General features: G+C 38.2%; 1 protein-coding gene across 14 annotated transcripts in view; it reads right to left on the bottom strand.

The window, feature by feature from the left end:
- Positions 1-27,745, bottom strand: part of Cep112 (centrosomal protein 112) — a 576,146-nt gene that overhangs the window by 281,435 nt on the left and 266,966 nt on the right. For all 14 annotated transcript variants that reach the window (XR_003851118.1, XM_029568391.1, XM_029568396.1 and 11 more), the window contains one exon: positions 8,887-8,994. Coding sequence is in view for 13 of the 14 variants with exons in the window: in XM_029568391.1 (XP_029424251.1) it covers positions 8,887-8,994 (108 nt within the window). In the remaining variant the exon portion in view is untranslated. The remainder of the gene's footprint in view (positions 1-8,886; positions 8,995-27,745) is intronic.

The following is a 27,745-nucleotide window of genomic DNA, read 5'->3' as shown; positions in this document are numbered from 1 at the left end:
CACAGAGAGAGAGAGAGAGAGAGAGAGAGAGAGAGAGAGAGAACAATCAGAAGCAATCAGAAGAATGCTATTTCATTTTGCTCAGCACCAAACTGACTTGTCCACCTGTGAGGTCCCTGACCATCTATGGCTTGAATGGTTAGGTAGCTTTGCTGCTGTCCAAGGTGAGCCCTTCTACCTGTGTACAGAATTCCAGCCACTCATGTGGAAGTAAGCACATTGCTCTCACAGTTATCCTATCACTCTCTGCACATCAGTATCTTCTTTCTTTTCAGATCATTCTCACTAATAAGCATGTTTGGGATCTATCTCATTTTAAAATCGTTCCCTTGATCCCAGCTGCCCCTGTAGATAATACTTCATTCTCTGCTCTACTTACATTTCAATTTCCCTCCAAAGGGTTGCTCATATCCCATTGTCTCTCTACCCACACCTTTCAGGCTTTATTCCCACATTCTACCAGACCTGGACCTTGTAGGCTAAAGATCTTGCCAAATTCAATAGGTCTCAGTTTCTACTTAATGTCCCCTCTTGGCAACGCCTGAAACAACGGCTACTCATTTCCTCCTTCCTTCAGGAAACCCTGAAGCAAGTGGCTCAGGTGATCACCTTTATTTTTCCTTTTACCTCACTGGCTCCTCCTCTTAAGTCTCTTTTGCTGCTTCCTCTACCCCATCCCCTGCCATATATATATATAAATTCCCATCTCTAATTGTTGACAAACCCTTGAGTTCATCTTGGGACTTTTTGTCTCTGTACTCTTGATTCAGTGTCTGTCACAACCATTTACCTAGTTGCTTAGAAAGAAGCCGAGTCAATATTTGAGTTCCATTCCACAGACACTCACAAATCCTGAAGGCAAATATAAACCAAGTCTGACCCATTGCCATTGCCCTCCCACTTGGTCCCAGTCATGTGATCTCCTGTCAAACTACTGCAACCATCTCCAAATGTGCTTTTCTGCTTCTTCTCCTGCCTCCACTAGAGAAGTCAGCGAGATCTCTGAAAAGCACACAAACCAGATCTTGCTCAAATGCCCCAAGCCTTCCCATCATACTCTGAAGCAAGTCCAAACTTACCACCCAGCACTTGATGTGATCTGCCCTCTGCCTGACCTGGATCCTACCGCCCTCCCTCTCAGTCACTCCACTGCAGGCACAGACGACCCATTCCAGCCTTGAGCTGCTCTTGCCTCTGCCTGGAATGTCATTCCCTCACCTCAGGTTTTGAAAAGGTTTCTTCATTTACTTTCTTTAAACATTTATTCAAATATCATTTTAGTAGAGTCCTCTGAAGACTATCAATCTAAAATAATTCTATATACAAAATAGCCACCTTATATAAACACCCCCTCACTCACAATCTCTTTAACCTACTTTATTTTTCTTGAAAGCAATTATCAGTGCCTCCCCATACCTCACATTGTATTTTGAAAGAAAGAACTCCACTGTCATATTCTAAGCCTCCAGAACAGTGTTTAATGAAAAGCATTTGCTCGGTAAATATGCATTAATGAATGAGAAAGCCCTGACTCCATTTCATATTTTTAACATCTAGCCATGTTACTACCCAGGAAAAAAATTTAAATTGAGTGCATCTAAAACTAAACTCCATACACCAGTTATTGAAAACAACCACCTTCATTCTTGCCCTCTTAATTCTCACTCTTTTAATCATTTTTTAATCTTGATGAGAAAAATTCTCAGCAACCACCACAGATAATCAGAGGAAGGCAGCCTGCTTTGATTGTCTTTCATAATGTACCAGTGCCCATTCTGTGACTCCAGGCCCCAAATACTTGACCTGAGCCCATGGTCAGGACCGGTTGGATCTTTGATCCTGGCAGCTTAATGACTGGGAATTGGATTCTAGCATACATGAAGCCTTGAGTTCCATCCCCACAAGTACCACAACTGGTCACACACAAACATTGTTTATGAATTGCTCAGGCCTAACTGACACATCTACAATGCAACCTCTACACCCAAGCCTCATGGAACATAGAACAGGACATTAATGAATCTCTCAGTTCTCATTAATGAAGATCCCTCATGCATTGGAATGCCAGGAACACAAAAGGTCACAAATGGCCAAAGCATAGAGATCAAGAGTCTACTGAACGATGGTCCTTGGACAGGACTCCTAGATTAAACTTCACCCACCCAGAGCTCCATTGCTGAAGAGGGGGCAGAAAGATTGTAAGAGCCAGGGAGGAGGTGTATGACCATATGGAAAGAGAGTCCTACAAGCTCCTGGGAATCTGCTCGCATGATTCTAAGGCAATGGTGTCAGCATACACAGGTCCCATGCAAACTCAGGCAGACAAAAATCTAGCATAGAACTGGGAAAATGAACAACAGACCCCAATCTTAGCTGAAGAAATATTGTCAACTGATTGCTGATAGGTGAGGAAGAGTAGATCTTCCTAAAACAAGGGACTCTAGATAGTCTGACTAGACCTCAGTGGATGGACTTGCACTGGGGAATGTCTGGGGACACTGACTTGACACAATGGGACACTGACTTGACACAAGACAGGGATGAAAGAGTATATGGGATCCAGTGGGGGGCTATAGAAGGGTACCAGTGGGGATGGAGGCATAAAGAGTATTAAGATTGAGATGTTCTATATGAAATACACAAAAATTCAATTTAAAAAGTTCTATAAAAAATTCCCACTTGCTTATCTTTCCTAACTGCCGTTTTGTCTCTGCCGTTGTTACCAAAATGCTTTGCTTCAACTCATGGCCTTGTAAGAGGTTGGCCCTCAAGTGTATATTTATTTTTTACAATAACTGACAATAAGCATTATTCTTTCTGGAGAATTTGACCACTTGTTTATCTGCTTAATTACATTACACTTTAAAGGCTTTGTAATGAAAAGGAAAGATATAAAGTATAAGATTAAAGAATGATACCATGGAATTGAAAAAAAAATTCCATAGTTCAGGAAATTCATGCCTGGCTGGTTGTTTGTTTCCAACATGAATGAAGTTTGTGAAAAGACAATTAGAATTGTCTTTTTGTTCCAATGGGTTATACAGGAAAGAAACAGGAAATCTTGATGAAAGCTTGGGCTTTACCGGATATTTGTGTATTTATGCCATGTGTTTGATGTTTCTCTTTCCACATCTGCATACTTTATGCTTGTGCATTTTGGCTAAGATATTTGTACTTTGCTTTTCTAACCTATGACAGTTCCCAGAAAGATGCTTTCTACTTGGGAGGGGTTCAAAAACTCAACCTAGAGAGGAAAACAGGCCCACAAGGCACAAGGCATTCATTTCCTCTGATTGTCAGTTTCTTCATTATAAAATGTGAGGATCAGTTGAATAAATGTTTCTAAAACTTTTCCACCAAAGTACCCCCTAGTGGCAGTGAGAATGTATAGTACCCCTCCCCACTGTGGGACCTGAGGGCACAGCCTGAACCAGACTGCAAAACTGTAACTGTGCACTTCTGTGAAATGTCCCAATTTCTTTTGCTACAAATTAATAAGAACTTTGCATTTTACAAAACAGGAAAGTGTGTTCATTGAGGTATGATTGATACCGCAATAGCAAAACTACTTGCTTTCTGGGGAAATAATCAGGTGGCTCCAACACTCCAGGAGCATGTAAGCAGTATCACATACCCCACACTTGCTCACTACCCTGGGCTTCACCCTGTCCCAGTGTGAGAAGCAAGGGTTTGAGTAACAGCATCTAAATCCCCTGCTTGTGGAGATGCTATACTGTATCCAAAGTTTACCTTTGGAAGAAAAGTAAGACAAAACAGTAGAAAAATTACTATACTTTGATTTGAATGGTATTGAGAAAGTAAGCAGAAGAGATGTATAAGAGAATCCATTGAGGCAGGTACATTGAGAGACAGAGTCCTTCATGGCTCCAGACAAGTCTACACTGCTCACAGGAGGGGCTGAGAGCAGACAAGTTCAAAGTCACAGAGTGCTCAATCTAAAAGGGACTTTCCCAGTGCACAGAAACCCTCCACAACCCTCCCAAAAGACACTTGAACATGCTCACACTGGGAAATGAACTTCACAAGACATATTAATGTGTATGTAAATAATTCTCTAATAAAGAGCCACCTTGAAATAATCCCAACTGCTCACAATGCCATCTGCATGTGGCTTCCATTTCTGTCCTTGGAACTCCACAGCAGTGGGTCAGTGTCAGTTATGAGCAACAGCTCTGGTTCCAGTTCTGATCTGTCACTTACAGTGTGGAACTCTAGCTAGTAACATAACTGGATGTGCCTCACTTTTTATACAGAAAAAGGGAATAATGAATAGAGGTTCCTGCCTCACCACAGCATTGTGATGGTGAAAAGTGGCTGAGCTCACAGAACATGTGGTGAGCAGTGCATGGTCCAGAGGAGGTCCTGAGAACTGTAGGTCTACTGTAAAAATAGAAGTTCTTGTCGATGGTCTTCTCTTAGTAAGATAACCTATTTCTTTAAATGTTCCCTTTGACATAATTCTTAACTTTGCTATATTCTAGAAAGTCTTTATTGAACACATTCAAGTTTGTCACTGTCTTACTTAAAATGTGAGAACTTTGATTTCCTTACGTGATGTGGAGATGTCTATTTACATGTGGTCCTCATCCACTGTCCCATGTTTCTGAGTACTATGTTCCCCTGGTCTGGGATTCTTTCTGTCCTCTTTACCCTCACTCACTCTCAGATTTTTGGGGCTAATTTTCTAAAACAAAACATAGCACTTTATATTCAATCCCAATAAATAACCTACTTAATTCCAGCCTGTTTTGAAGTCTCAGAAAACTGAGGTGTTTTCTGGTCCCACAAATGAACTGTCTGAAGTATAAACTTCAGGACTTCTAAAAGAGCATCAATGACTGTCAGACACCTTAAAAAAAAATCTCAGTTCAGGTTGATGCAAATCATTTAGGGATGGCTCTGTGAACTCACTTAACTATGAGAATTCTCCTGTCTTGCTCCCATGAAGTACCTTGTCATGGCTCTGCAGAACAGAGAGGCTAGTTGTGTTCCTCCTTCCTGCCTCTACTACCCCTTCCTAGGCACCAGCCTGGCTACCCTGATCAGAGAAGGAAATGAGCTTGTTTAAATTGGATTCCTTTCGGGCTTGTTCATCCTGACTTGTATAGATCACTATTATACTATACTATACAAAAAAACCTGAAAATTTTAGAGTGGCTCTGGGGAATATAGTCTAGTCAATAAAATTTTCTGCTAAGAAAGATTTTGAAGTTCATATTAGCACCTTGATACATGTTCTCCTAAGAGTACTACCTCATACGACTGCCTTCACCTTTCCTCCTTACTGTCTAGGACCTTCACTCTCAGCATTTCTCCAGTGAGTACATTACAGTTACAGGAGGTAAAAATGGGTAAAATCCGCACAAACCTAAGATTTTCTTCTCCGTGTTCCTAAAATTCCTATTACAATCTACTTTTGACCCATCTACCTCTTTTTCACAAAAAAATACAGAAAATTTGATAAAATAGTGTATGGCTTCTCCTAATAGCACCAATTCTTTAATGGATTCACCAATTTCCTTTATTATGTCGTGTATATTTGACAAAGATTATTTATATAAAGACAAAAGAGGTAAAATTTTAAATCTATCATTCTGTGAAAAGCCTTTAAGTCTCAGTATATTTCCAAATAAATCAACTAATGTGTTTACATTAAAAGTGATATTGACACAATGTAGAAAGTAGAAAAAGAACTAGCTATGATTCCACGACATAAGAAACAAATAAACATTGTTAAATATTTCAGTCTGATATTCAAGGTTAAGGACACCTGGGTCAAGAAAGATAAACATTCTTTATGAAACAGTAGACAGTGCTAGACCTTTGCAAAAAATGTTGCATTAATTGATAATTCCACAAGCAATATATGAAAGTATCAATTTCTCTAACATTTCGCCAAGCTTAAATGGTATATCATTGTTAATGTTTTCATTTTTATTAACACAACACTGAAGATGTCTCTACATGGTTCTTATGAATTTCTTGTCTCTCTGTAGGTAATTATTGGCATATTAATGACTTTCTTATAATTTATGCTAATTATATACCTGTTAATTATTTGTATTTATTGTAAATATATTAATCTAATAACCACTTTGCCAAAAATATTTACTATAAATTTTATACTATAGTTTTGAGACAAAATAATTTTTACTTAAACAAATATGTTTAAGTTTTCTTTGGTGGTTTTTCGTAGCATATCCAACTTCAAAAATCCAGAATTGTGCCAAAACAATCAAAACATAAGTACAAATCACTGAAGTCACTTGACTATACTGGCAAATATTTGTTATTTTCACCATTGTCATCAAAATGAAGAGATCAAATTAAATCTCTTATAGGGAACTCTTCAACCCTATATTTTAACTATTCAGATTAGTATTTGAGTTAAACATTTTTAAGTTTTGTTTTCTTCCTCCCCTGTTCCTTTGTCAGATTACTTAGATAAGTTGACAAATGCTCACCTGTTAATTTCAGTACAAAGGCTTACATAGAGCATAAAACAAAAATGTCAATTCATTATACCACTAACCCACAAGTTCGTGTCCACTCCATAGAAATATGACCTATCAAAATTTTTTTTTCTGAATTTATATATCTAACTACATGAAACAGACACATGTGCTTTAATTTTACATAAATGAGATCATCTACAAAGTATTCAAAATGTACTTTATTCCCTTTATCAATATAGCCCAGAAATCTGTATGCTTTTGCATAGCATTTCATCAGACATATTTATCATGGTTCATTTATCATTTATTTTATTTACAACTTTCTATTACTCCAAATAATCTTCCTCAAACACACAAATGTGATTTTCTACACACGTGTGGTTGTTTCTGTAGGAGGCCCTTCTTTTCCATGCTTCTCTACACATGTGTAGGTATTTCTCTAGGAGAGCCCCCTCCTCTCTTCCATTTGTTTCCAAAGAACATATGTCAATGTTCTTTGTAATACACTATTTAGTATGTGACTTTGAGCAGGTCATGTCACTACTTAGGATTAATAATATTGAGTTATAAAAGACAATTTTCCAAAACAGAATAGATTTAAGGTACAAAATAATAATGCTACAAATCTAGAGAAACAAAAACTTGATGTGGGCTAAAAAGCTTGCACCACCTGGCCTGACAGAAAGCTGAAGACTGGTTAGATCTTATAGACCAGACGTGATTTGACTATACAGGACAAAGAAGGTTGTCAGATTCTAGTCACAAGATTTTCTCTTCTTATTTTGAGATTATAATCCTATGAAAAGACCTCAGTCAGTTATTTTTCTAATATTTTAAGAGTAAAATAACAACCTGAAGGGTACATACTACATCAGACTTGCTTTTTACTGAATTCAAGTAAACCACTAATTGCTATCAATTAGTACAGAAAATAAAATTCAGTGATCATAAGGGATTAATTAGTTTTGATATAGTCTGTGCTTAATGGAGCTTAAAATATAATTTAAAAATTACTATTATTATATTTTAGGGGCTGGAGAGATGGCTCAGCAGTTAAGAACATTGACTGTTCTTGCAGAAGACGCGGGCTCAAATCCCAGCACCCACATGGTGGCTAACAACCATATGTAACTCCAGTTCCAGGGGATCCAACAGCCTCTTCTGTCCTCCGTGGGCACTGCACAACATGGGTGTACTTACTTACATGCAGGCATAACACTCATACATATAAAGTAAAAATAATAATTTTTTTAAAAATTACTCTTATTTTAATATTTCAAAGGTTAAAATATCTTTAGAAATAAATTTCTCAACCTAAGTTACTAAACTAGCTATCACAGATATTAAAGAAATAAGACATGCAAATTAGATAAGTAAAGCATTAATAGTACTTAAATATTCTGGGAAAAGATAGGATTTTTAGAAAGAAAATAAGATCTTTTTCTTTTTTAATGTTTAAAAAATATTTATTTTTATTTCATGAGTATGGGTGTATTGTCTGCATGTATGTAGGTGCACCCTTCTCATGCAATGTCCTCGGAGGTCAGAAGAGGGCGTCAGATCCCCTGGAACTGGAGTTACAGGTGGTTGTTAGCCACCATGTGGGTGCTAGGAACAGAACCCAGGTCTTCAGTAAGAGCAGTCAGTGCTCTTAATCACCAAGCCAGCTCTCTAGCCCTTTTTCTTTTTAAAATCTAGACTTCCATCAGTCTGGCCTTCTTCCCCTCAGTCCCATAGCTAAGAACCTTTCTCACTGCATTTTGGCTAACCTGCTCTCCTGGTCAGTTTTAACACTCTCAGCTTACTATTCTTCTTGAGATCGTATAGCTTTCTGTTTTTCAGACTAGAATGTCATTCCTCAGAGACCTCTTGGCAGCACCCTCAAGGTTCAGGAGTTCTCTCAAAAGGAATGTCGGTGCTTCTCTGATCACCTATTTATCCTCCCACTTCTGCAGCAAAGTCTATGAGCATATTTTTGTCCTCCCGAGTCACTCTCCAGAATCACCTCACATCTATTCATGGGTTGATTACCAAGATGTAGAATGCTGGCAGAAAGGAACCTAGTCTTCTTGCCACTGTCCAGTGCCAGCAGCAGAACCTGGCTCCTTGCAGGTACTCACCACCATCCTGGGAAAAGTGAAGTCAAACTAGGGCTCTGAGAGGAACAGAAGAATTCAGGAATCACAATAAAATTTGAAATTAAATGTTCAAATTTATAAACTGTCAGAATAGGCTTCAGTATAGTGCTAAAACTTTATGTTTGGATTTTATTAAAATACATTAAATATTTAAAATAACTTGTCAATAGCAATACTTTTAGTATACAGAGATTTTTTGACATAGAGATGTTTTACGAAAGGGTTATATACATATTAAAAATTAAATGGTATCAGGAAAATGAAAGGCCAACCTGGTGTTCATAACGCTGTTTGATATCTTCCAGTTGCCACAAAAACTCCTTTGATTGTTTCTCACGAAGAGACTTGGATCTAGTTAGGTCTGCTTCCACTTTTTCCATCTACAAAATTAAAAACCAAATAAAATATCTCATATTCCATAGTTTTAAATTTTGTCCATTCATTAAAATGAGAGATCTTAAATACCTCAAAAATCAATGATGAATGTAATTGTGATAAAATCATGACAAATTAGTATACTTTAGTAATTTAAAGAAAGGAATAAGAAAAAACTGGTGTATACCTGATTATATTCTAATATTATAACAATATAATGGAAATATAATTTTAGCACTCAAATATTTATTCAGCATGATTTTATTTAGCCATTAGTATGTACTTAATGGTAGAAATATTTCCCAATCATGAAATATATCTATAGCACATAAAGAACACTTACAACTCAGTTTAATACTATGTCCACTGAGCAGAATAATAGTAGTAGACTCTGCTGTATGATCTGTGACCTGTTTAGCCACAGGTTCCTAAACCTGATATCAGTGTCAGGTATGGGCTCTGTCTTGTAAAGTGGACCTTAAATCCAATCACAAAGAGGTTGGTTACTGCTGTAACATTCTTGCCACTATTGCACCAGTGGGCATATCTTGCCAGGTCAGTTGTTGTAGCTTGCAGGATCCACAGCTGGGTCAGGTTGAGCATTACTTTTCTCTTCAGGTAGCATGCATAGCACTTTCCAGCACTATGAAAGCTAGCTAGTAGAGATGAAGCTTTGAGGTCACTACCAGCTTGATTTATCCTTGTTTTTTCTACAACTCATGTATGTAGTGTCTTCAGCAATAGGGGCTTACCATCAAGTTAAGTAACCAAGATCAGGGGCAATGGCCAGTATTATTTGAGGGTTTATAGAACCCCCGATCAACAGTTTCAAAAAAGGGAGTCTTCTGGGTGGTGGTGCATGCCTTTAATCCCAGCACCCTGGAGGCAGGCAGATCTCTGTGAGATTGAGGCCAGCCTGAACTACACAGCAAGTTCCAGGCCAGCTGTGGTCTTAAAAAAACAAACAACAACAACAAAGAAGCTTCTAGAGTGGTAGGCTTACATAAGACTTTTCCTAAAGGCATTTCTGTTAATTATCTCTCTCTTTACTGCCCTGCCCCCTGATTCCCCATCCCATTTAACCCTTCCTACTCCATGATTCCCCTCCCAGTCTTCTTATGTTCACTGGTAGTTCCCTAATGACAGTGATCTTGAGCATTTTTTGTTTGTTGGAAATTTATATATGTTTTTTTTTGAACAGAGTCTATTTGGATCCCTAACCTTTAAATAAAACCAGGTTTATTTACCTATTTACTTTTGAGTTGTAAGTGTTCTTTTTAAAAGTTTTTAAATCAAATTTTTGCAAATATTATTTTGATCATATTTAACTCTCACACCCTTATCTGCACCCCTCTTAACTACCTCCCACCTGATTTATATATAATATATATTTAAGGCCTATTAAGTCAAATTCATGTTCCCAAGTGATTTCAGCATGGGTCCATCCACTAGAGTTTACACAATACCCATAAACATTCAGTTGACAAATGCTTATTAAATGAAATATTATTCAGCATAAAAGCAAGTGAAATGCTAATATAAGTTACAACAAGGGTGAATCCTGAAAGCATTATACTAAGCATCATAAAATACCACATATTATACGATTCACTTTTATTAAAATTTCCAGAACAGGCAGATCCATAGGAAAACAAAATAGATTAGTGGGCAGGTAGTGGTGCACTGAGAGTCTGAGGACGGGGTTGGTTAATGTCTGTTAAAGGGTATGGTTTCTTTGGGAGAGATGAAAATGTTCTAAAATAGACTATGTTGATAATGATTGTCTAACACTGTGAGTACATTAAAATATAAAAATATAAAATTCACACATTAGCAATTCATTCTTAAGGATACAGTTCAGTAATATAAGCAAACCCAAAGACTACTACTTCCCTGAGGCCTCCCAAGATCCAATTCCACCTCTCCCAGTTCATCCTACCTGTTCTGCCTGACCACCAGGACCATTCCAACCACCTTAATCCTTGCTGGCCTGTAACATGCTGGAAGTGCTTTTATCTTGGGTCTCATGCTTCCCCCCCGGCCCCGACTGTCACAGGGCTTCCTTCTCAAAGTCCTAAAACCTTTATACTGAGGCTAACAGATGACCTATTTTAAATGTCAGGTTATGGATCCCTGGCCCCATATTCCAGGCTCCTGAGTCTTCAAGTCCTGCTTTGCTTCTTATTTTTTAACTTATAGCACATATCACTTTCAGGCTCTCCAATGGACTCCTTAATTAGGGCTATTTTTTCATGTGTGTCTCCCCCACTGTTATGCATCCCCATGTTCTCAGAGGTATGGCGACTATTTAGCACCAAGCTTGGTAAACAGAGGAATACAATAATCAAATGGGGAAAAGGACAACTGGTATTCAAGTTGGTTCAAGATTTGCTGAATGTACAATCTTCAACATTTAGTGTTAAATTCTTTACAACATACTCAATGCAATCTTTTATTTTATCTATCATTTTTGCCAGTAATGTCACATTTCCCACAGATGTCCTCCAGAAATGCTATCTTATACATTATAGAAAAGAGATGATCTTATAAACAGTAAAGAGTGAATAATAGGAAAATGGCATCTTTTACCCTGAGCAAGGCAGTAGTATTTCATTTGCCTTTATAGCCTGCACATTTGGGGGTGACTTTAGGAAAATACTTTTTCCTGAGGCAACTGTCAGTTAATGTGACAACATTTGAACACTGGCCAATTCATATTGCTTGTTCATTTCCACATAGATACACAATGCCTACTTTTCAGGTTACCTTTTGGTCAGCCTTAAAGATTAGTTAAAGCATGACTATTAGAGGAAATGAATAGTAAAAATGTTTCTTTCATAGGTTTTCATGTTTTTTTTTTCTGTTTTTTTTTTTTTTGGTCTTTTTGAGACAGGGTCTCCCTGTAGCCCCAGCTGTCCTGGAACCCACTATGTAGACCAGGCTGGCCTTGAATTCACAGAGATCCACCTAGCCCATGTTATTTTTTAAAAATTCAAATGATCAAAATTCTAAGAACAAAGACAGTGACAAGCAACCAGTTTCAGTACATGAAAACAAAATGCATCTTACCATGCACATTTGCAACCTAATAAATATATTTTAGATTTTGGTTCTTATACGGGCATTTCAAATATCTACATTATGAAGATATTTAGCCCCCAAGAATTTCTTTATAAATATCAAGAATTATAACTGAAAATGCTAAGTCAACACTTTCTAAACTTGATGATTAGAGTTCTATGATTACCGATCCACATTAAGGATCTTGACCAATATCATGGTCAAGAATAAATTTAAGAAGTAGCAAGGAAGCATGGCAAGCTCATTTTGTTTTCTTCTGTTTCTAACTCAAGACTAGGGTTTCAAAACTCTGCCTCCTCGAATGAATGCTTGGTACAACACACTGCAAGCAGGAGGCTCCTTCATCTGTCCTCAGGCAAGCAATTCATATTCTAATATCCTTGGGAACTTCAAAAAAGCATGACTGCTCCTGACTCTATAGACTTTTGTTCACACCCTTTGGTAGGTCTCTTCATTTTGTTCTTATCTGGTCAGTTTTCAGGGTACATTTGAATCAGTGCCTATGCCCAGTCTCAAGTTGTATAGGGAGTGCTCTGGGCCCCAGGCGTGGTGTGCGCGGGTATCAGGGAGTGCTCTGGGCCCCAGGCGTGGTGTGCGCGGGTATCTCGGGGTCCCCGCCACACCTGGCTAGTCATGGCACGGGTCTGGCCACAGGCGTCTCTGGCCGCGGTGGCGGGTGCCCCACAGGCTTTTCCCGCAGGCTCGGGTCCCGTGTCTCTGTCCGCACGTCTCTGGTGCTGAAAGTCTCTCTGCTACTGGAGCGTTGTCCAGCCGAATCCTGTCCCTTTTCCACCCGTGTACTTTCCTCAGGATGCGAGATCCACTGGCCACTGAACCCCACGGGAAGAGTACGAGGACAGCGAAAGCTAGGATGTCCGTAAGTCGGTCATGGGGGAGTGCACCCCCCGGAGAGGCTAGGTCGCCGGTAGTAAGGCACAGGACTCAAGACTCGGCTTAGTCTGTGTTACAGCTTTATTAAGTGTCTCTGCTCTCAGTAATTCAGCAGCTCTGTGACCCAGCTCTCTCTCTATTAAGAGAAAACTAGGATACTTATACCATGGGGGTAGTGGTAAAAGCTTTGGCTGTTAGATGCTTTGTGAGGCATTCTATTTACATATGGAAGTGGGTTTCTGCCAGACTGCTGTCTGCTGGAAAAATCACACAGGAAAGCATGGTACCTTTCAGAGCCAAAGGCCATGTTTATGCTAGAGCATTTGTGGCGGGCACTTCAAAAGGAGAGTCAGGAAAGATGCCAGGAAGGCACCCTGCTATGAAAGGAGCCCTCAGCACATGATCCCGAGCTGCATGAGCTGTCCGGTCATGAAGGGACTTCTACTTTGCATAACAGAGGTCCCCAACAAAGTTGTACATAAGGACTCTGATCTTTGCCATCCTGAGAGGCTAAGGAGAAACTCCAGTGAGTCACCTTCAGAGTCCAGCTTGCAGACCTGCTCCAAAGGTGGTATCACCCAGTCAAGAAATACTGAAACCTTGCCTGATTTAAAGTGATCACAAAGTCTAGCCAGTAGCTGCCACTGTTGGTGGTCTTTGTGGACTTTGGATTCCAGCTAGCAGTCCTACCTATGCTCAAGGCACAGGATGAGGCCCAGTCTGAGTAGAGAAGCCAATAGTAAGGGCAGGCTGGTCATCAATACTGTTAGCTGGCCTATCCCAAATCCCAGGATCTACTACGTAGTGAAAGTCTACCTCAGCCAAAAAATTCCTATGGAGGCTAAAATAGATGGGTGGTCTTCAAATGCTCAGACACTAAGGCAAAAACAAAAGGGATCTGAAGAATCAAGGAAATATAACAACTTGAATAATGGGCTCTAAAGAAACCAAGGTCTGTACAGTGACTGCCAAGGAATCCAGAATACTCCAGTTCAGAGATGAACAAGCAAATACAGAGTAAATTTAGAAAATGCTAAGTCTGAACAAGAGGGAAAATAGGTTTTTAAATAGAAATCACAGAGACAGAGAGTATAAAACTGAAATGAGAAGTTCAGTAGAAAGCTTAACTAGCAAGCTTCAATGAACTTAAAAATAAGACATTTGAAATTGTCTAGGCAGCAGGAAAAAAATTAAAAAGGCTAGAGTGTAGCTCAGTAATAGGGAATTTGCCTACTCATACCTGGGTTTTAGGACCAGTACCACCAAACGGAAGAAAGGAGGGGAGAGGGGAAGAGGTGGGAAGAGGAAAGGATGGGGAGAAAGCCTATGGAAATTATGATAAAGTATCAAGAGACCTAACTTTTACAAAATAGGAATTTAAAAATAAAAGAAGCCCAGAAAGGATATTAGAGAAAATAATGACTTTTATGACTTGGGTATGTAATGTTGCTAAAGGCTGATGTACTGAAAGCTTGGTCACCAGCTGGTGGAACTATTGAGATATGACTGAGCAACTGAGCGTACTTCTATTGGGGAGTTCAAAGCTGAATGGGCTAGCAGGAAGCGGGCCTAGAGGGAGGAAAGAGGTTACTGAGCCATGCTCTAGGAGGGTATATTTTGACTGTACCCGCTGCCCAGCCACCATTTCAAACCACTGCCATGATGCTCTTCCTCACCACAGGCTCAGAAGCCATAGAGCAAGCGACTGATCTGAAACCTCAGAAACCACGAACCAAGTGTTTCTGAACCAAGTACTTTGGTGCACTTCAAGGTGGATGACTCAGGGCTTCTGTCAGTGTGACAAGAAGCTGACTAACTTTGAGAGGCCAAAAACCTCGTATAGTTAGTAAAAGTCAACACCCTACTAGATGTCTCTAAACAAATACAACCCATGAGAAGTTCACCAAGGCTTAATCAAACTGTCCAAAATCGAGGGCAAAGAATTCTGAAAGCAAAATGGATAAGATACACATTTCACACAAGGAACTCTCGGTATGACTATCAGCTGATTTCTCAGCAGAAATCTCACAGACCAAGAGAAAGTGAGTAGGTACTTTCTTTTTTAAAAAAACTATTTTATTTATTACTATTTTTGTATGTATCAGTGTTATGCCTGCATGTAGGTAAGTGCACCCTTGTCATGCAATGCCCACAGAGGACAGAAGAGGCTGTCGGATCCCCTGGAACTGGAGTTACGGACAGTTGTTAGCTGCCATATGTGTGCTGGGATTCAAACCCAGGTCTTCTGCAAGAACAGTCAGTGTTCTTAACCACTGAGCCATCTCTCCATCCTGTGAGTAGGTATTTTCAAAGTACCACAGAGGGGAAAACAAACCAAAAGACTGCTAACCTGGAATACTTTACCTAGATCAGTAGAGAGAAACATGACCCTCATCAGTAAGAGAGAAATAAAAATCTCCCCCTCCGCAAACAAAAGCTTAAGAGCATCAGGACTAGGCCTGCCTAACAGAAATTGCTAAAAAATTTTAAAAATGAAAACATCTTCAAGCTGAAACAAAGGCTGATTATAAGATGAAACAGAAAAGTCAAATGCTTGTCATGTGCATTATGCAGTCATATTCAAGGAAGTTTAGTACGACACCACAGTGACTATGTGCTTACAGCTAAACAAAGTACCAAGAGATTCAAATTAGAGAGCAATGCAAACTGCGACATGAAAATGACAAAACGGAAAGAGATTGAAAGGGTCAATTTCTTTGACATATGATCAAAAAAATTCCTATAAGCTCAAACTAACACTGAAAGTATAAGTTTTATGTATTAGGCCTCAAGGCAAACTACAAAGCAAAAATATATAATAGTTGAGTAAAACATGAAGAAAAAAGATTCAGAGCATATCGCTACAGAATATTTTCAACCTTTAAAAGAAAGGAGTAAGAGACAGAGGTAACAAAGGATCTATAAAACAATCAGAAAAAAATAAAATAAAATGGCAGCAGCAAGCCCTTATCTACATCAACAGTAACTTTGCAAAAAAGTTTATATATTTTTAACCAAAAGACAGAGTAGCTAAATGAATAATAATTTTAAAAACTATATGCTTGTTTGTAGTGTGTGTGTGTGTGTGTGTGTGTGTGTGTGTGTGTGATGTGCATGAGGTGGTGCACACACCTGTTTCTTCACACAGAGACTAGAGAAGGTGTCTAGAAGAAGATACTAGTTGTTTTTCTCTACCACTCTCCCTCTTACTTGAGACAGGGTCTTTCACTGAACCTGGAGCTAGGCTGGTGGCCAGTGAGCCCCCACAATCCTCCCAACTCTGCCTCCCACAGCACTAGGGTTACTGGCAAAGATGACACCACACCAGATTTTTGTTTATATATGATTGTTAAGGATTTCACTCAGGCCCTCATGTTTACACAGTGAGCACTCTTACTAATCAAACAATCTCCCCAGCCCTATGCAAGCTTCTTTTAAAAAAAATTATTTATTTTTATTTTATGTGTATGAGTGTATTGCCTACACGTATGTAAGTGCACCTGTGTCGTGCAGTGCCCACAGAGGTCAAAAGAGGGTGTCAGATCCCTGGAACTAGAGTTATGGACAGTTGTTAGCAGAAATATGGGTGTTGCAACTCAGGTCCTCTGCAAGAGCAGCCAGTGCTTTTAACCACTGAACATCTCTCCAGCCCCACCTATGCCAGTTTAAGAGGCTTATTTTACATTTCAGGAAATACAAGAGACAATGAAAGTAAAGGTATAATAAAAGATTCTTTATGCAAATGTCAACCAAAAGAAAGCACTAAAAATAACTGAAGAAAAGTCATTATATAACAAAAATGAGATCAATCCACCTGAAGACACAACAATTGTGAGTACATCTACATTTAAGGGTAGAGCACCTAATATGGTAAATGAAGTGAGAAATGGACTCTAATACAGTAACAGCAGGGAACTTGAGAAAACACTTAACATATAGAAAGAGCAATACAAGCTCTTGAATTATACTTTTTAAAAGGCTTTGATTAATTTATTTTTATTTTATGCTTATGAGCGTTGAGCGTTTTGAACTATACTTCAGACCAAATGGATCAAATAGAGTAATCCATTCAATAGCAACAGAAAGAACTTTTTTCTCAAATTTACATGGAACAGTCTCCAAAATAGATCAAAACAGATGATCTAGTAGAGAATAAAACCAGTTTTAATAAATCAGAGGACTAAAATTGTATAAATGGTCTTTTCGAGTAATGATATTATAAACTCAAATTTAATAATAGGAAAAAGTCTTATAAATTCCACAAATATATGGAAATTAAATGATATATTTTTTGAACAACTAAGGGACCAAGACAAAATCAAAGGGAAATAAAGTACCTTCAGACAAATGAAAATGGAAACACAGTATACAAAACCCCACAGCATGTAGCGAAAGCAATTCTGAAAGGTTATGTGTACCAAAACTATGAAATGTTAATGAAAACAACCAATAAAAATACTTCATTCAAATTAGACTGGAATAATTAAAACAGTTAAAATACCCATATTAACCAAAGTAATCCACAGATTCAGTGCATCAAAAATCCAGTATCATTTTTCACAGAATTGGATTCTGGATAGCCTAAGCAACCTTGAACAAAAAGAACAAAGCTGAAGTCATCACACTACTTGACATCAAAATAGACACTGAAGCTATAGTAATCAGAACAGTATAGAATGGGCATAAAAGCAGACAAATTGGTCATAGGAATATGAATGTGGAAATAAGCATATGAATCAATAGTCAATTGGCTCTTCATATACATGCCACGATCATATAAAGAGGAAGAGGAAATTTCTTCCAAAATTCATGCTAGAAAAATGGGCTATTAATCTGCAGAGGAGTAAAACTGGATCCTTTCCTACACTGTACACAAAATTCAAAATGCATGAAGAATTTAAACATTATAACTAATACTTAAACTGCTAAAAGAAAGCATGTGGAAAAAGCTTCCTGAGGCTACCCTTGGCAAAGATTTTTTAGGTACAAGAAAAGGAAGAGTCAACAAAAGCAACATCAGACAGATAAGCAAAAGATTCTGTATAGCAATTGAGGCACTTCCACAAAGACAACTATGTACTGGGAGAAAACATCTGTAAGGAGGACCCTTCATAAAGGATCAACATCTCAAACAGAACAAACTCAAATTGCTTTGTAGAAAGAAAACACAACCATTTAAAAATAGGCCAAGACTTTGAACATAACATCCCTCAAAGGAGACACCCAAATTTCAGGCCAACAAGTTCATGAAAAAAAGTTCAATATCATCATTCATTAGGGAAATACAAATTAAAGCCATAATGAGCACCATATAGTTGTTAGGATGATTACTACTTAAAAGGCAGAGAACACCGATGAGAATGTAGAATACAGCAAACCTTGGCATACTGTTGTTGGGATGTAGATTAGTACAGTAATTATAGAAAAAAAATGTAGCGGTGTCTAAGCAACTAAAACTAGAACTACCATTTGCTCTAACACTACCACTACTATGTATCTATCCAAAGTAACTTAAATCAATATGCTGAAGAGACATTTGCATTCTGATGTTCACTACAGTATCATTCACAATAGCCAAGATATAGAATCTCTCCAAATATCCATACAGATAAATATACAAAGTGACATACATACAAAAGAGTCATAATCATACTTAGCCTTTAAAAAGAAGGACATTCCTTAATTTTCAGCAACATGGAGGACACTATGTTAAATGAAATAAGGAAGTGCAGGGAGACAAGAATGTGTTATCCCACATGTAAAATCTGAAAAAGTCAAATTCACAGAAGTACAGTGGTGTTACCATAGACTATGAAGAGAGAGGAGGGATGGAGAGATGTTGTGCAGTAGTACAAAAATTTCAATTACATAAGGTGAGTAAGTTCTAGTGATTTACTGCACTGCAAGAGAACTACAGTTAATAATGTATATTTCAAGATTGTCAACAGAGGGCACTGGTTGTTCTTGTAGAAGACCCAGGTTCGAATTCCAGCATCCACATGGCAGCTAGCAACTGTCTGAAACTCCAGTTCCTGGGGATCCAACAGCCTCTTCTGTCCTCTGTGGGCATTGCACAATACAGGTGTACTTACATATATGCAGGCAATGCACTCATACACGTAAAATAAAAATAAATAAAATATTTTTTTAAATTGTCAAGGGAGTAAATTTCAAATATCTTACCACAATAAAAAAGTGAGGTTAGCCGGGCGTGGTGGCGCACACCTTTAATTCCAGCACTTGGGAGGCAGAGGCAGGTGGATCTCTGTGAGTTCAAGTCCAGCCTGGTCTACATAGTGAGTTCCAGGACAGCTGGGGCTACAGGGAGACCCTGTCTCCAAAAAGACAAAAAAAAAAAAAAAAAAAAAAAAAAAAAAAAAGTGAGGTGATAGAGATGTTAACTAGCATGCTTGAAGCATACACATGGCATACTCATCAAGATATCACACGACGCACCATAAATACATATGACCATGAATTGAGAACTTAGAAATAATAAAATAATGATATTTTGAGTCTAGAAAACTTAAGGATGAGTAGAAGATTAAATAAAAGTGAAAAGATAGGAAAACCCAAGGATGGCAGACCCGATCTACTTAGTACTTTTCAGAGAAACCTTTACATAAAATAGATTGTTTTTCATTATGTTAGTACAGATAGAATATTAAAAGTAAATGATAAATTTTAAAATAGTTTAAATATAAAGATTTAAAATAAAAATTAGTGTTAGAGTAGCAAAAAGCCCCATAAATTTAACTGGTCCAGACTATAAAAATGTGAAAAAAAAAAAAAAGGTCTAGTCTATCTGTTGGAGGACCCACTTTCCCAGTCTCACTGATCAATTGCCTGGTGATAGAACCACTCCCAGGAAGGCAGGTTCACCTCAAGTTATGCTAAATAGATGGGCGGAGTACCTGGTGCGTTAATGAGGGAGGGATGTGTTCCTGCCTGGAACTAGTGCAGCTCTCTGCAGAACTTCTGAACCAGCCACAGTCAGGTAGGTCTCTGCAGTCTGTCTGCTTTCCTGAGTTCTTCAGAAAAGCGTAACTTCTCCTTTTCCTCTTCATGCCTTTCTTACTAAACTTGCTTTCTTTAAGGCTTTCGGCTGCCCCTAGCATCTTGTATTTCTTCACTTTTTCTCTAAAGCTTCCTTCTCCCTACCATGTGGCTGCGAGTCAGCCAAGTGTCTGACCTCCCACAGAGGCTCTAAACCTGCATGGCCCCATGGCTTTCTTTCCTTCTCACCATTCACCTCCTCAAGGCAGTTGTGAAGATTACCAGCTAGCCTGTCCTGAGGATTTTTCTTTAAGATGCTAATAAAATTGTAAAAGCTTCCATTTGGGTCCATTCTTAAATTCTTTTATGAATGAGACTAAGAACCCTGTAGGGGACCCTCTTTCTCCCCATTTCATTAGGACTTTATATACCCAAACATTTTCTGTAATCAAAACAGCAAACAATTTGAAATATACAAAAGACTACCTAAAATATTAAGGAAAACTGAAGTAAATAACAATGGATATTAAATTAAAATGAAACATATTTTACTTTCTATAACACTGACCGAAAATGCCAAACCCCACTCCATTCTTCTTCCACAATTTAACTAATATTCAAAAAATCAGTCTTACGAGCTTGTATAAAAACAGTGTTCTGAGTTGCCATAGATACAAAAGATTGTGCTTCATCACATATCATTCCAAATTCCATTCAACTTCAAACAAAAACAAAGGAAAGCAAGCAAACGCCCTTATTGTGAAACTCTGGCTTGAAGAAAACCTAAGAATAAAGTCTAGTGGCCAAATTAGGAGCAGGAACAGGACTGCACGCATTTCTGTGCCTGTTCAGGTTTTAAAGAAGAACTGTAGGTAATTAAGATACTGGGTCTTCCTGATATGGTACCTCAGGCATTATTACTCTTTGCTACATGGAAGAGAAAGCCCACGCATGCACAGCTTCAACAGTGAACTATGGGGCTTAAATTTTTCCCAGTGCAACAAAATTCAACAGTAAGGGCTATACTGGGAGGTGACAGATATCAGGGTCACAGCTGTTGCATTTCAACCTTGCCCTAATGGTTGTGAAACAATTTCCACAGTTCTGGACATCTGGGAAGGGGAGGGAAGAATGTGAAGGAAAATGAAAAAGGATAAAGGGATGAATTAGCTGATGAGTCCCCTTTCAAGGGTAAGATGGTCAGTCAATCTTCAAGGTCAACTTCACTGGACTTAGAATTACCTAAAAGATACTTCTGGATGTGTCTGTGAGGGTGTTCCAGGAGGTTTAAGTGAGGATGAGGCCCACCCTAAATGTGAGTGAACTCATCATACAGGCTAGGCCCCAGACTGAATGAAGGAAAAAGGAGAAAGCAAACCAAGCCAGCATTCATCTCTCTCTGCTTTCTGACTGAGGAAATGTGACCAGCTGGTTCACAGTTCTGCTGTCAGGCCTCTCCACAGTGATGGACTATACAAGCTCAAACTGTGAGTCAAGATAAACCCTTCCTCCTTTAACCAGCTCCTTGTCAGGTATTTTGTCATAACAAAATAAAGTAACAAACGTAAAGAGCTTTCCTGCAAGCTCCTGTCAATACTACCTAGTTAGCCCATTTGTATCTCCTTCCTGGGAGTTCCATTCAATGTCCACCAGCAACTACAACAGAAGAGTCTGCAGTTCCATCTATGACTCTTGTTGCCATAAATAAGATCAGGGTTCTAGGACAAAGGTGAAATATGTAAGAGCAAACATCTAGCATTCTCCATCAAATAGTTATAGCAATTAACTGTTCCTTCTTCAGTAACATGCTGAATGTCATTATCACATAAGTAATTGGGTACATACAATTTAAGTTATGCAATTATAAAATTGTATAAAAATATAAAACTTAAAATCTATTTTGTTCTATTTAATACATGTTTAGATAAACAGTAAGAAATTATCTTTCACCTATTTTTAGATACATATACCTACATATACATAAAAACATTGAAAGAGACAAACAAGCCAATAAATAGATACAAATGGCAGAAAGTGGGGTGAGGGAGATGGCGCAGAGGTAAAACTCTTTCTGCACAAGTGCTTGGGTGTGTAGCCCACCTGTGATTTCAGCCTCTGAAGGTAGAGACAAGGGATTCCCCAAAGCAAGCTGACCACCAAGATGAGACATACCCACATGCTCTGGATTTGATTAAGAAATCCTGCCTCAATGAACAAGGTGAGAGAGCAATCAAGTGTGATTCCTGACATCACCCTCAGGCCTCCATACACACACATGTACATCAACATGTGCCATCACACATAAGAAAACATGCATATTCACACATGCACACCACACAGACACACATGGAAAGGAATAAAAGCAAAGGCAGAAAAGTAGGTAAATAATTATGTGCCTGGCTAAAGAGAGAATAAAAATTAAAGTCTTGAAAAAGGAAAATCAAATAACATTAATTGAATACATCTGTGATTCAACCGCCGTTCTGACTTCTGGGGATTAAACCCAGAGCCTCAGTGATGCTAAATACCTGCTCTACCACTGAGCTGCCTCCTAAATCCCAACAATTATTAACTAACAGAAGAAAGACAATATACTTTATACATATATTATGTGGGGAAGGACTGGTATAAAACAGAAAAGTAGAAATTTCTCTAGAAACAAATTATTAAAATTTACTTAATGCCATTAGTTTCTTTTCCTGTTATGTGATAAAATACTTTAACAAAAGCAAATTAAGGGAGACCAGGATTATTTTGGCTCACAGTTCAGGGCACAGTCCCTCATGGCAGGAAGTTAAGGCAGCAGAAGCTTGAAGCTGTTGGTCACATTGTATTCACAGTCAGGAAACAGAAGGGGATGAATGCATGTATACTTGTGTTCAGCTGGCTTTATCTTATACAATCCAGGATCCCTTGCTTAGGGCATGGTTCCATTCACAGTGGGTGGCCCTCCTCACCTCAATTAATGTAATCAAGATAATTCCCCAAATGAGTGCCCAGAGGCCCATCCCCTGGGTGATTCCAGATTCAGGCAAGCTGATGGTTAACACTAACCATCACAGAGAGTTTACCTAAATTAGATAAATAACAACATACTCAGTAATGGGCTAAGTATTCTTCCCTATTGAGGATATTTTCTTATTCCATTTGATATTTTTACTCCTAAATTTAAATTTAGTGACCTTATTTAATTAATTACCTATAATATTTACAAAGTAAACATTTAATAACATAAAAGATGCCATAGTTACAGATAAACATAATTCATTGGGCTACCATAAATCTATCTTTGTGTTCTCTCAATGATCAATTATTCTACTAATACTACTACCTAATATGATCTTTATGCAATGATCTGTGATACAAGCTAGAAACATGTGTAAATAATTTCTGTATTCTTGGAATTGGTGATAGTAGTTGGCATAAAACAAGTGTTCTTCTTTTTTTAATAAAATGAATTAAAGAAGAAATGAAGTATGTCGAATCTTTTAATTAGCCAGTAGATCAAGGCATGAAAACTATGATTAGCTCTGCTTCCTGTGCCTGCATGAAGATGTGCGCCTCTGCTCTCTGTCCTGCTCCAGCCACCTCCTGCCATCCTGCCTCCCTGCCCTGATGGACTCTAATTCCCCTGGAACTGTAAGTTGAAATAAACTCTTCCTTTTATATATAAAAAAACCTATGATTACTTCCATAAATGGGCCAAATTAAGAAAGAATAACATGTTTCCTAATGAAGTTCACAGCAAACTTGTCTTGCTCATGTTGCTTCTACAGAAGAAATCAGTCACTGATGACTATTAGAGTAAATTGATAAGCACTTTGGATATAAGTTAAGATTTCTTTTAATTTTATCTGTCATAGCCAAATATTTATAGTTTGTGGATGTTAGGGAAAGAGGAATTTACTGCTTGTTTGAATATACTGCTTGTCTGAATTTACTGCCTGAATTTACTTGTTTGAATTTACTGCTTGTAACCAATTAACTCAACTGGAGACACAGGCATCTGGAGATAGAGGCAAGTGCTACAGCCCCCGGAGCCTGACCTGTTCTGTGTCATGTCATGTAGACATGTCTGCTTACACAAGATAACAGGAAAGAGCCGTGGAGTTGTGCCAGGCCAATACCACCCATCTCTCCCCAGTTGAGACACCTGAAGGGAGTTGTAACATTTTTTTGTTATTGGTTTGTGAAATGCTTGCTTTGAAACTATTGGCTGTATAAACGCGGCTTTTGTGTAACAGTTGTGGGAGCCTATATAATCTTTACCTAAAATTGCCTCAGGGTCGATCGCTCTAACCAGACCTGCATGTCTTGGAAGGACGGTCGGCCCCAGCTAGCTGGCTTAATAAAACTCTGCTTGATTTTTGCATCTCCATACTCGTGCATTTGTTCTCCAGAAGAGACCCACCGAGTCATGGACCCTAACAGTGGATACTGCCATTTAGAATTAATTATTATAATGACTTCTTTAGTTTAGAATATAATTTGGAAAGTCCTTTCTAAAACTCATGCTGAAGACTAATATAGTGGTGCATGCCTTTAATCCCAGCAGAGGCAGGTGGGTGGGTTTCTCTCTCTCTCTCTCTCTCTCTCTCTCTCTCTCTCTCTGTGTGTGTGTGTGTGTGTATGTGTGTGTGTGCACGCACGCGTGTGATCTAGGCCAGTCTGGTCTACATAGCAAGTTCCAGGCCAGCTGGAACTACAGAGAGACCCTGTATCAAAAAAAAAACCAAAAATCAAAAACCGAAAAACCAACCCCCTCCCCACCACACAACTCATGTTGCAATTTAATTGCTATTATAATATTAAGAGGTGAAAGCATGCCCAAGTTCCATGCAAGCTCAAACCAGACCAAAATCCCAGCATAAACCTGAGGAAGTGGCTAAGAAATCCCAATCCAATCTAAACCCAGTCTAAGGAAATTGTGGCAACCGATGGCTTCTGGGAGGGGCAGAGACAGTCTCAATGATGGAACTTTTGATAAGTTAACTAAGTTCCAATGGATGCACCCACACTGAAGGACATTTGGAAACACAAATCAGACTCTATAGGACATATGTATTTATATACATATATATGTGTTCTAGGGGGTACACACACTCCCCATTATATACTCACCCACATATTAGAGTACATTAAATTGAGCCTGGGACAATAAAGGGAGATGTGGATAGGGGAACAGATCTAAATACCATCAAATTATACTGTATGAAAATTACAAAAATTCAATTAAAAAAGAGGTGAGACCTTTAAGAGGTGGTAAGTGTTATTGCCAAAGTGAGTCTGTTGAGTGAATAGGTCCTGAATAGTGAAGGAAGTTTGGCCAGATTTGTCTCTTGGCTGGCTGGAATACCCTCACTTGTCCTTTCCAGCATGGTATGACACCAAATGCTAGTGTTATGCTCTTGTACTTCCTTACTTTCAGAAAGATTAGCCTAATAAATACTTTTTATTTCTAAATTGCCAGTCTGCTTCATTCTGGCATATCAGGAGAAAATGGACTAAAGAAGACTCCATTTAAACTTGTGTGGGGTGGGGTTTATGTTTGTGTATATGCAAATGTGAGTGCACATGTGGAGGTGAGAAGACAGTCTTGGGTGTCCTTCCTCAGGCACAGTCCAAAAATTTTTTTTTTGAGACAGGGTCTCTCAGTGGCCTAGAAATTGCCCAGCAAGCTAGGTGGCTAGCCAATGAGCTGGTGCTGGGCTTACAAGCATATCACCATGCCTGCCTTCTTAATTTCTTTTCTAAAGCCTGCCTTTTTAATTTTTCATGGGCTCTATGGATTAAACTCAGGACCTTGTGCTTATATAAGCACTTGGCCAACAAGCAATCTACCTCACTCTCTGTTTAAACATTTAAATAGATTCTAAAAATTTACCTTTCTTACCTAACATCATTTAAAGACAAAAGCTCAAAGAAAAATGTTTCCATTTATAGCAAGTCTTTCATTATCTTAAAACTGATCTTTTAAAAAGGTATTCAAAATTTCGTGAGCTAGCATGGGCCTAAAAGAACAAGAGGACAAAGGTCTAAGTCTTCACTCATACTTCCCATGTTCATTTAAAGCCACTCAAGACACACGACAGAATGTATCCAGAAAGTAATCTTTCTTTGTAAATTGAAAGTTGTACATTACTTCAACAGCAACAGTAGGATGAGGAACTAAACTTAAACTATCCAAGAAAGCAAGGAATTATTCAGCCCATTTTAATGACGCTGAAAGCCAGAATCAACCCACCAGTCAACACACTTTTTTGAATTTGGTTTTCATAGTAAACCAATGTGTTTTCCAGATAGAAAGTTAATGGCTTTATACAGTATCTAATGACTGTTAAAAATGGAATGGAAAGCCAAGTATTTAATAGCAAATACCTTTACCTAGGGTATACTTTCAAGAAGAGTAAATGACTAGCTATGAGGGGGGTAGAAGCCCAGGAGCAACTAGTTGCCTGTCATTCAAGCAATGGATTTACGAGATTAAAAATTTTCAGTTTAGACCTGCTGACAACATTTCAACACATACAAATGTCTCTCTCAGTCATTTGTTTTATTACAGGTAAATATGCAGCATTACTCTTTTTAAATCTAAGTAACTGACAGTATTATACTTTCATAATTAAAATATGCAGTTTTATACAACTAATTCCTGATAGTTAAAACTTATAAATAAGAAGAAAAGTTTCTTAAAGTGACAGAAACAGTATGAATCAATTCTTCTATCATTTAAATTGTTTCTATTTTCGTTCATGGGCCACATTTTTGAAACAGAAACCCTCTTTCTAAAACAAGCTCAAAGCTTCTATTTTTAAATTCACAATTTCACTTTCTACTATCTATAGCAGTCTCCAAAAAAGATGCCCTACACACTGCGGGCTTATACACAAAATATTTCTGTAGGAAGACCAAAGCGCTTATGAGAAAAACAGAAAAGACTACTAAAACAAGGATTACAGAAAAATCCAAAATATAATTGTCCATGTAATGAATCCTCTGCTTTATTTTCTTTTAGTATTTAACCTATATCAGGCACACTTTTAAAATAAATGATAATCTACAATAAAAGTCTTCTAATCTATCATGTCTTCCCATATACATTTTAGCATTTTGTTTAACATTTGCTCAGGTTCATCTGTGAGAATCACTTGATTGCTCTGTGAAGAAACCTAGCTACAAGGATTTCCATCACACATGGAATCCCTTATTACTCAACTTATACCATTGGTGCGTTCTTATTTCAGAAATCCAATTGCACTTGACAAATTACATGTAATGGAAACCATTCCTTCAACAAGAGACAACCAAAACAATATCCTGCTTGTGCCATTACTGTTAGTTTTCAAGAGTGAGAATTAGCCCCACCGAACAGCTCAGGCTTGGCAAAGGCTGCTTGTAAAGACATGAGGATAAGGAGTGTGGAGAAATAAAGGGATCCCAAAGCCATGCACTACTTATGGTCCTCCACCAACTCAGCCAGCCCACAGAGGTAAGAAGGTAAGTAAGAACACATAGACTCTTAAGGTAAAGTTGAAGAAGAGTCAATGAGTCTGGATGGTTTGATGAAGTTAGAAGACAGTACTTAAGTGTGGTATTAGCACAAAACAGAGATGTTTTGAAGAATGAACCAACTGAAAGAATATTTTCAAAACCAAATCTATAAATACTGCCTGTCGTCTCCAACTACCTATATTGGGGGCCACCTAATTTTATGTATGGGTAAAATTCTTGAAATGATGGTTCCACAGTTTTACCCTGCTATAAACTCTACAAGCAATCCACAATATT

Source organism: Nannospalax galili, unplaced genomic scaffold, assembly GCF_000622305.1.
Source record: "Nannospalax galili isolate Female #2095 unplaced genomic scaffold, S.galili_v1.0 scaffold781, whole genome shotgun sequence".
Classification (NCBI taxonomy): Eukaryota; Metazoa; Chordata; class Mammalia; order Rodentia; family Spalacidae; genus Nannospalax; species Nannospalax galili.
This window is presented reverse-complemented; position numbering and strand designations above follow the sequence as displayed.